Source organism: Oncorhynchus keta, chromosome 12 (assembly GCF_023373465.1).
Source record: "Oncorhynchus keta strain PuntledgeMale-10-30-2019 chromosome 12, Oket_V2, whole genome shotgun sequence".
In the NCBI taxonomy this organism is placed as follows: Eukaryota; Metazoa; Chordata; class Actinopteri; order Salmoniformes; family Salmonidae; genus Oncorhynchus; species Oncorhynchus keta.
Window position 1 is genome coordinate 28,809,284 of NC_068432.1, and position 10,730 is coordinate 28,820,013.

A 10,730-nucleotide genomic window follows, 5' to 3' on the forward strand; every position below is an offset into this window, starting at 1 on the left:
ACAACACAGAGTTACACATGGAGTAAACAATTAACAAGTCAATAACGCAGTAGAAAAAAAATAGATAGTGTGACGCAATTGAGCTCAGTACTGCATCACCATGCTCAGCCCACGAGGGCTCCCTAAGGCTCTGCGTGGGCATGATCGATTGACGGTAGGAGGGGTCGGGAGGTCCTGTATGAACACAGTGACTTCCTTAATTAACAACTTCCATCACAATAGCGCTGCACTACTCCTTTAAGAGCAGGAGGTATGAATGCCCTGCCTTCGACAGAGGGCGTATCACCGTACATGCTGCACGTCCAATGCAGACGGCAGATTGACCATGTAGCGCCTTTAAATTTCACCGCGGCCACCATGGCATTTCTCTTAAATAAATCTAAGTTATCCACTGTGACATGCTGCTGCTGACTATCAGGCAGTGAGCAGGCTGTTACCGAGGGAGTGGTGGGAAGGGGCAGGGCCGGGAGTTTATGCGTGTGTGTTGAGAGCACTGGTTGAGAGAGTACTGCAGTAGACAGCTGAGTCACGGAGACCAGCTCACAAGTCGTGACATTTTTTTTTTACCAGTTCTATGTAGGCTATTTATATTGTTCACTATGGAGACACATATTACCAACCCTTTTTATTTAAAATATATTAACGCGCTAGAACTGATATAAAGGCGACAAAGCACTGGAAAACGACATTCAGCATACTAGAGCGCTTTAAGATACATTTGCTCAGAGGTAGCTTAATAAAGTAAACTGCATTATAATGTCGATTTGCCTATTGAAATAGCAAGTCAATCACGCAAGTAGGCCATTTAGAACGGGTTGTACTCTTAAGGATCCGCCCCTTTTTTCAATTTTCGCCTAAAATTACATCTGAAATTACACCAAAATCGGACTGCCTGTAGCTCAGACCCTGAAGCAAGGAGATGCATATTCTTGGTACCATTTAAGTTTGTGGAAATGTATAAGGAATGAAGGACAATATAACACAATAGATATGGTAAAAGATAATACAAAGAAAAAACCGACCGTTCTTTTGTAATTTTTTGTACCATCATTTTGAAATGCAAGCGAAAGGCCATAATGTATTATTCCAGCCCAGGTGCAATTTAGATTTTGCCCACTAGATGACAGCAGTGTATGTGCAAAGTTTTAGACTGATGAAACAATGAAACATTGTAATTCTGTAAAAAAAAAATTAAAAAAGAATCAAGACTGCCCGAATGTGCCTAATTTGTTTATTAATAACTTTTCCTGTTCACAATTGTGCACTTTCCTCAAACAATAGCATGGTATTCCTTCACCGTAAAAGCTACTGTAAATTGGACAGTGCAGTTGGGTTAACAAGAATTTAAGCTTTCTGCCAATATCAGATATGTCTATGTCCTGGGAAATGTTCTTGCTACTTACAAGTTAATGCGAATCACATTAGGCTACGTTAGCTCAACCATCCCGTGGAAGGGACACCGATTCCGAAGAAGTAAAACATTAACATCTGGCACATGATAATGGCACCATTGCCAGAATAACTTAGCATTTATTTTTGAAGTGTTTCTTGCACAGAGGTTCTCTGTCCAACTTTCAAAACATGTATTTTTACTGCTCTAATTACATTGGTAACCCATTTACAATATCAATAAGGCACCTCAGGAGTTTGTGGTAGGCCTATATATAGTGCATTCAGAATATTTTCAGACCTTGTCTTTTTCCAAAATGTGTTACGTTACAGCCTTATTCAAAAATGTATTTAAAAAAAATCCCTTATCAATCTACACATAATAACCCATAATGACAAAGCAAAAACAGTTTTTTTGAAATGTTTGTAAATGTATATTTAAAAAAAAACTAAAATATTATATTTACATAACTATTCAGACCCTTTACTCAGTACTTTGTTGAAGCATCTTTGACAGCGATTACAGCCTTGAGTCTTCTTGAGTATGACGCTACAAGCTTGGCACATCTGTATTTGGGGCGTTTCTCCTCTCTGTTCTCTCCTCTCTGTTCTCTGCAGATCCTCTCAAGCTGATGGGGAGCGTCACTGCACAACTATTATCAGGTCTCTCCAGAGATATTCGATTGGGTTCAATTCCGGGCTCTGGTTGAGCCACTCAAGGACATTCAGAGACTACTCCAGAAGCCACTCCTGCATTGTCTTGGTCGTTGTCCTGTTGGAAGGTGAACCTTCGTCCCAGTCTGTGGTCCTGAGCGCTCTGGAGAAGGTTTTCATCAAGGATCTCTCTGTACTTTGCTCTGTTCATCCTTCCCTCGATCCTGACTAGTCTCTCAGTCCCTGGCGCTGAAAAACATATCCACAGCATGATGCTCCCACCACCATGCTGCACCGTAGGGATGGAGCTAGGTTTCCTCCAGATGTGCCGCTTGGCATTCAGGCCAAAGAGTTCAATCTTGGTTTTATCAGATCAGATCATCTTGTTTCTTATGGTCTGAGTCCTTTAGGTGCTGTCGCGCTTTTACTGAGGAGTGGCTTCCAACTGGCCATTCTACCATAAAGGCCTGATTGGTGGAGTGCTGCAGAGTTGGTTGTGCTTCTGGAAGTTTCTACCATCTCCACAGAGGAACTCTGGAGCTCTGTCAGAGTGACCATCGGGCTCTTGGTCACCTCCCTGAGTAAGGCCCTTCTCCCCCGATTGCTCAGTTTTGCCAGGCGGCCAGCTCTAGGAAGAGTCTTGGAGGTTCCAACCTTCTTCCATTTAAGTGTGATGGAGGCCAGTGTGTTCTTGGGGACCTTCAATGCTGCAGACATTTTTTGCTACCCTTCCCGAGATCTGTGCCTCGACACAATCCTGTCTTGGGGCTCAATTTCTTCGACTCGTGGCTTGGTTTTTGCTTTGTAACGTAGCAAAATGTGGGAAAAGGGAAGGGGTCTGAATACTTTCTGAATGCACTGTACCACGGCTAAGGGCTGTGTCCTTGTTTCAGACATAAGGAAGTGGATGGCTGCAAACTTTCTACTTTTAAACTCGGACAAAACAGAGATGCTTGTTCTAGGTCCCAATAAACAAAGAGATCTTCTGTTGAATCTGACAATTAATCTTAATGGTTGTACAGTCGTCTCAAATAAAACTGTAAAGGACCTCGGCGTTACTCTGGACCCTGATCTCGCTTTTGAAGAACATATCAAGACCATTTCAAGGACAGCTTTTTACCATCTACGTAACATTGCAAAAATCAGAAACTTTCTGTCCAAAAATGATGCAGAAAAATTAATCCATGCTTTTGTCACTACTAGGTTAGACTATTGCAATGCTCTACTTTCCGGCTACCCGGATAAATCACTAAATAAACTTCAGTTGGTGCTAAATACGGCTGCTAGAATCCTGACTAGAACCAAATAATTTGATCATATTACTCCAGTGCTAGCCTCTCTACACTGGCTTCCTCTCAAAGCAAGGGCTGATTTCAAGGTTTTACTGCTAACCTACAAAGCATTACATGGGCTTGCTCCTACCTATCTCTCTGATTTGGTCCTGCTGTACATACCTAAACGTACGCTAAGGTCACAAGACGCAGGCCTCCTAATTGTCCCTAGACTTTCTAAGCAAATAGCTGGAGGCAGGGCTTTCTCCTTTAGAGCTCCATTTTTATGGAACGGTCTGCCTACCCATGTCAGAGACGCAAACTCGGTCTCAACCTTTAGGTCTTTACTGAAGACTCATCTCTTCAGTGGGTCATATGATTGAGTGTAGTCTGGCCCAGGAGTGGGAAGGTGAACGGAAAGGCTCTGGAGCAACGAACCGCCCTTGCTGTCTCTGCCTGGCCGGTTCCCCTCTTTCCCCTGGGATTCTAAGCCTCTAACCCTATTACAGGGGCTGAGTCACTGGCTTACTGGGGCTCTCTCATGCTGTCCCTGGAAGAGGTGCATCACCTGAGTGGGTTGATTCACTGATGTGGTCATCCTGTCTGGGTTGGCGCCCCCCCTTGGGTTGTGCCATGGCGGAGATCTTTGTGGGCTATACTCAGCCTTGTCTCAGGATGGTAAGTTGGTGGTTGAAGATATCCCTCTAGTGGTGTAGGTGCTGTGCTTTGGCAAAGTGGGTGGGGTTATATCCTTCCTGTTTGGCCCTGTCTGGGGGTGTCCTCGGATGGGGCCACAGTGTCTCCTGACCCCTCCTGTCTCAGCCTCCAGTATTTATGCTGCAGTAGTTTATGTGTCGGGGGGCTAGGGTCAGTTTGTTATATCTGGAGTACTTCTCCTGTCCTATTCGGTGTCCTGTGTGAATCTAAGTGTGCATTCTCTAATTCTCTCCTTCTCTCTTTCTTTCTCTCTCTCTAGGACCTGAGCCCTAGGACCATGCCCAAGGACTACCTGACATGATGACTCCTTGCTGTCCCCAGTCCACCTGGCCGTGCTGCTGCTCCAGACCAGATTACTATTTTGATGGAAAACCAAATTTAGCTTCTTAGCCTATGTCGTTAGAAATTACTTAGATTTCCTTCTTAAAATGCTTGACAACGTAATGGATAAAGGGTTCATAAAATAAATGTGGCAGCTCCTCTCTTGCTGCGAAAACAAAATGTTGGGCTAGTTTTCAGGCTTCGTGAGCGGGTTTTGATAGATCATTGAGCTAGAAATTTCAACTGGACTTGGCAACCCTGACTAGGAGGTATCTTTTAAAGTGAACGTAGCCTATTACAGTTTTGTCTTTGTCGGACCTAAATCTTTGTACGGCCTGGTCTCTAGTCTAGACAAATATGTAGAATTTGAACTGTGACACTTGAGTTATTATTTTTGTCCCCAGTGTTGTGTTATGTGTATTTTGAATGAATAGATATGAATTTTTAGTCAATTGAATCGGCTTAAGTGAGACACAAAGTGCATTTAGTAGCAGAGAGGTTTCCAAACAAGCTCACCTGAAACAGAAAACGTCGGTATTTCTGAATTTCTTCATGGTAAGAGAGGCCTACACGCAAGTGGCAACAAGTCTGTCATTTACATGCATTTCATCTATCGTCAATATTTAACCTTCATCTACAGGTGTGTGTTTATTTATTTTTTACATCCACAGGTGTGTGCTGTCTGGCACTGGTCAAGTAGCCATTGACTTCAGACTTTGACCCTGAACCTGTACTCCTGAGGTTCTCCAGGATGGTAGGGTGAGGGGCTGACATGATGGAACATGATTGAGGGGGCACAATATCAGATGTCACTTTTCCATTTGGAGAGGTGGTGTCTGGCTGAGGAAGAAGTGGTATCTCTGTGTCTGATGAGGGAGAGGAGGCTTTCTATGTGCCTGAAAGGAGACCCTCCCTGGACCTGGGAAATGGCCTGAGACCCATGTACACGGCGCATGTCACGTGTCCACAGTAATGTTTCCTGTGTGTGTTTAGTAGGCATGATGTGAAAAGGGCTCAATCATTGTCCATGTGATATTCTATGTACAGAGTCCAGCAGCAAAGAACAGAGTCTTACTCCAGCTGCTACTCTGTGGACAGTTGACTGTGAGACCAGAAACAGGAAGTAAGAACAGTCCTCCATGTTTGATCAGTCACAGACAGGATGCAAACTATGTTTAAGTGTGTTTTTATGGTGTAATTATGTATATGTTTATGTGAGTATTTGTTCCTGGGTTTAGTGGGAATACAATGTGGATGTATGTCCATTTGTTTACAAAATGGTCATATCTATGTTTAGGCTCATGCACCCGTATGTGTAGTAGTTTCATCTCCCACTACCTCTCTAGGTCTCAAAGTTTCATGCAGTGGAACTTCCTCCAAGACCAGAGCTGATCAAAAACCCAGATGAGAAGAGGCACCCAGCCCTGACTGTAGACTTCACCTTCAAGGTAGGCTGATGTACTGTATGTTCAGGCACAAATGTCAACAAGAATTGAGTTGATGAGTTAGAGAATTGCTCTTCTTTTCTCTTATTTTTATTTCATTCTGTGGTTCCCCGGCCACCAGGAAGACACTGGGGAAGGATGATCTGAGGAAGTTTAAGATCATGCTGTGGAAGCGTTACCCAGAGTTGTTGTTGGGTGCTCCTCCCCAGGGCATGGACATGGTGACTTGGTGGACAGGCTGCTGGAGTATTATGACCTAGAGGTGGCCCTGCAGCTCACCAAGGCCCTGTCGAAGGACATGGGCCTCAAGCGCCTGGCTGACTTCCCCAGGGACATTTGCAAAAGAAGTATGCACATCTTCTTTATTTTATTTGATGAATGTAATATACACTGAGCAAAAATATCAACGCAACATGTAAAGGGTTGGTGTCATGTTTCATAAGCTGAAATAAAAGATCCCAGAAATGTTCCATATGCAAAAAAAAAGCTTATTTCTCTCAGACATTGTACACAAATTGTTTTTTTTTTGCCTTTGCCAAGATAATCCATCCACCTGACAAGTGTCGCATATCAAGAAGCTGAATGAACAGCATGAACAGCATGATCATCACACAAGTGCACTTTGTGCTGTGGACCATAAAAGGCACAACATAATGCCACAGATGTCTCAAGTTGAGGGAGCGGGCAATTGGCATGCTGACTGCAGAAATATCCACCAGAGCTGTGGCCAGAGAATTTCATGTTTATTTATCTACCATAAACCGCCTCCAACGTCATTTTAGAGAATTTGGCTGTACGTCCAACCGGCCTCACAACCACAGACACCTTGTATGGCATCCTGTGGGCGAGCGATTTGTGGTTGTCAACAATCTGAACAGAGTGCCCCATGGTGGAAGTGGGGTTGTGGTATGGGCAGGCATAAGCTACGGACAACGAACACAATTACATTTTATCGATGGCAATTTGAATGCCCAGAGATACCGTGACGAGATCCTGAAGCCCATTGTTGTGCCATTCATCCGCCGCCATCACATGTTTGAGCATGATAATGCGCAGCCCCATGTTGCAAGGATCTGCACACAATTCCTGGAAGCTGAAAATGTCCCAGTTCTTCCATGGCTTGCATACTCACCAGACATGTCACCTATTGAGCATGTTTGGGATGCTCTGGGTTGACGTGTACGACAGTGTGTTCCAGTTCCCGCTAATATCCAGCAACTTCGCACAGCCATCAAAGAGGAGAGGGACAACATTCCACAGGCCACAATCAACAGCCGGATCACCTCTATGCAAAGGAGATGTGTCGTGCTGCATGAGGAACATTTTGGTCACACCAGATACTGACTGGTTTTCTGATCCACGCCTCTACCTTTTTTTACGGTATCTGTGACCAACAGATGCATGCATATCTGTATTTGAAATGGCCATTGAACAGGAGAAATATACTAGATTGCGCCTTTATTCTCCTTTCCCCCTATTTTCTCTGTGCAGGTGAGGTGCATTATGAGCTGAGACGCACTCTGCTGAGGAAGTAGAGCAGTATGCACGAGGGCTTTGCCCAGCAGGGAGAGCATAAGGCCTTTGACAGTATCTATAATGATCTCTACATAACAGAAGAAGGCAACGCTGGGCCTAATATCCAGCATGATGTCCGAAAGATTGACAAGTTTTCCACCAATCACAAGGAGAAGCTGATCACCTGCAGGCAAATATTTGACCCCAATATGATCTATGAGAAGCATGTCAGGTCTGTAGTCACCAATGGCATCGCCGGGGTGGGGAAGTCTGTGGCTGTGCAGAACCTCATGCTGGACCTAAAGACCTGCCTCCTGGAGATCATCCATGCCCTCTACCCTGAGACCAAGGTGCTGCCCACATTCGAGTGCTGACCAACCTGATCAGGGGCAACCTGCTCCCCTCCTCCTTCTGGATCATCTCCCGCCCACTCACCTCCAGTCTCCTGCCCCCAGAAGCTGTGTACCAGGTGTTGGAGGGCTTCACTGACGAACAGAAGGAGTACTTCAGGAGGAGATTTGAGGACCTGGCACAAGCTGATATGGTGATCACCTACCTAACCACCTGCAGGACCCTCCACATCATGTGCCATCCGCCCATGTTCTGCTGGGTGGTGTGCGGACTATTCCAGCTCACGTTCAGGGAGAAGGGGCCGGATGTAGAGCTCCCCAAGGGGCTGACCCTGATGTACACCCCCTTGCTCTTGGTGCACCTGCGTGTGCGTGGCGCCAGGGGCCCGGCCTCACACCCCAGAAGAGGAGAGGGACTTTCTGATGAAGCTGGGCAAGCTGGCCTTCACAATGCTCGAGAAGAACCAGATGGTCATTGGCAAGGCCACCTGGAATGACTGTGGGGTGGAGGTCGCTGAGGCTGTCACTAAGAGTGGCCTGTGCATTGAGTTCCTGATCGAGCAGTTTGTCATCCACCCCACCATCCAGGAATACCCGGCTGTCCTCTACGTGTTCCTCATCTGCAGGTGCACAGGGAAGAACATCCTGGAGCAGCCGCTGAAAAGCATGTTCTCACTCATGTTCAAGAACCCCAGTCTGCAGTGCCAGAGAGAGGCCTGCAGAGCCCCGATGGAAACCTGGACATCTACCTGCGCTTCCTCTTGAGCATGGCCCTCAATAAGAGCAAGTGCTCGTCAGTCTCTGAGGACAGCCTCCATCATCAAAAAGAAGATCAAAGAAAACCATCACCCTGACAGAACGCCAACCTGCAGTGCTGTCTAAAATTGCTATGGGGGTGGTGCTGAAGCGCACAGCCACAGCCGCTCTAACTTTGTGAATAACCACTGACTGGTAATACTCTGACGACAGTATTTATAAAGACAAAGAGTGTTGTTAGATTAAGGGAATTGGGGAAGAAACATATGGATACTTCAGGATTGCTTTGGCTACTTCAGGGTTGCTTTGTAACAAAAAAGTAATAACTGTGGAAAAGTGCAAATCTGTAATGTGAAAAGCAGCCACAAGGTGGCAGTAGCAGTACACTATACTACTAAGAGAGGAAGTGAGGTCACTGGGCTACAGTGAGGGGTTATCAAAATAAGAGTCAAAGGGACGTGTGAAACCAATTAAGCCATTGAAAATGTATATTTATAGGGCATTACACATTTAATGACTATACACAAAATATAACATTGTCATTATGCTTTACATAAATAGTGAGCTAATGTAAACACAATGATTGGGATGTGTTTACAAGGTTTACACAAATGACATGATGCAATCTTATTTGCAATGGCTGCCTACTTCCAGGACATGTATGGTGTTGCTTTGTCATGATAAAACACAACTTAATCCATTTCTAACAGAGATGTGAAAGAATAACAGTAGATGAAGAGAAGTTCCCTTGAACTAAATTGTCTTTAACCTAGGTTACAGTTGTGAGTCAGTTCATTAAATAAATGTGTATGGTCACAATTTTAATGTATTCTTTTTCATCCATCTTTTCTTAGTCGTCAGTTTTTTTTTATTCTCTAGATTATTGCATTATAATCCATACTTGACTATTGCCACGAGATACAGCAATTGAAGGGATTGTTGTCAATAAGTGTTCATTGTCTTTTTCACTTAACTATGGATGATACATGAGTGGACTAAGTCCATCCGTCTTCTCATTTCTTGCTAGTGTGTTTTGCTGTGATCCTTTTTCCTGTGATCCCTTTTCCTGTGTCTTTTCTCATTGTTCTCTCCTCGGTTTTGGGAGTGGGTGAAGGAGGGGGAAATAGAGCCTTGTGATTGGCCAGTGTGAAAGTCCTTTGGTCAAGCCCAGCTGGGCTGTTTATCACACAGGTAAAGGTGGACCTGAAGTCCTCTGCAGTCACGCTCTTAAACACCAGACTCCTCTGGATCACCCTGCCGTCCTCTGAAACTGACCTGAAACCAACACATTTATAACACTTAGCCAACACTCCTTCCACATTTTATATAGTACAAGAGCTGAACAGAACACTTTGCCTACTCTACGCGTGTAAGAGTCATGGTTTGGCATAGGTTTCAAAGCTTCCAATAATGTCTGCATGTGATGCAAACCCCAGTACTTACTCTTCTGTTTCTGATACTCTGCCATCAGTGGAGGCTACATTTGGGAATGTGCCGTTGACCAGCCAGTAGACAAGGGCAAATTCATCAGGAAGGCCTGGGTCTGCCTTACATTCAATAACCAACCGCTTTCCTGTGTATGACAAGCACATCCTGTTTGCCAAAACCTGGTCCTTATCTACACCAGAATATAATTATCAGACCATACACCCAGAACCCAAGTTCTAAATCTCGGTGGTAAAGACTTGGGGTTCTGTGATTATAAACACTTCAGAGTATCCATGGCCATGATTGATATTACCATTTGAATAAAAACTGTGAGATAGCAGAATTCCTTACCTAGAACAGCTCCTATTCTGGACCTTATGGGCTGGATAATTCTGGGATATGACACCTGTGTGTTATCTAGACAATAACAATTGATTTTAGAGACATTAGGAAATGTTGAAAAATCATGTAGGCAGGCAGATCCACACACACACACACACACACACACACACACCTGTAGAGACCTCTGAGGGCAGGACCCAGAAAAATCCCATGAAAGCTGTAGTGAAGAAATAGAGCAGACCCTAAGCCTTTGTGTAACAGGCACACAGACACAGAAATGTAGATGCACATGCAGCAGAAAGTAATCATATACCCATAGTCAACATACATCAGTGAAGGTGTGTGAGAGAATGTTAGATCGCTTACCTGTGAGAGAAATTGTTAACTTCATACTGGGCTTCTGTCTGACTGCTGTGAGATGGTCAACAAATGCTGGTTCTAACAACACTACCTCATGTACTTACTATATATACACAATCACTTCCTCAACCACCCACCCTAAATAAACATGCACTCTGGCACACACACAGGGAATTCCCTGT

At 44.6% G+C, this 10,730-nt stretch overlaps 1 protein-coding gene and 1 long non-coding RNA gene across 3 annotated transcripts; one reads left to right on the top strand and one right to left on the bottom strand.

Moving 5' to 3' along the window:
• The first annotated feature begins 480 nt into the window (after nucleotides 1-480).
• LOC118391693 (uncharacterized) lies at nucleotides 481-6,257 on the top strand. Its single transcript, XR_004827196.2, has 3 exons — nucleotides 481-5,475; nucleotides 5,699-5,800; nucleotides 5,919-6,257. It is a non-coding gene; the product is annotated as an uncharacterized LOC118391693 (long non-coding RNA).
• Nucleotides 6,258-8,888: 2,631 nt separating this feature from the next.
• Nucleotides 8,889-10,689, bottom strand: LOC118391240 (uncharacterized). 2 transcript variants are annotated; one of them, XM_035782424.2, is made up of 5 exons: nucleotides 10,555-10,672; nucleotides 10,361-10,405; nucleotides 10,198-10,263; nucleotides 9,862-9,991; nucleotides 8,889-9,693 (listed from the first exon to the last, which is right to left on the bottom strand). In XM_035782424.2, the coding sequence occupies exons 1-5, from the start codon at nucleotides 10,577-10,579 to the stop codon at nucleotides 9,432-9,434; spliced, it is 528 nt and encodes a 175-aa protein (XP_035638317.1). In that variant the 5' UTR covers nucleotides 10,580-10,672; the 3' UTR covers nucleotides 8,889-9,431. The 2 variants fall into 2 exon arrangements, with proteins under 2 accessions (XP_035638317.1, XP_035638318.1); XM_035782425.2 differs by lacking the exon at nucleotides 10,361-10,405 and having other exon boundaries at nucleotides 10,555-10,689.
• Nucleotides 10,690-10,730: the final 41 nt, after the last annotated feature.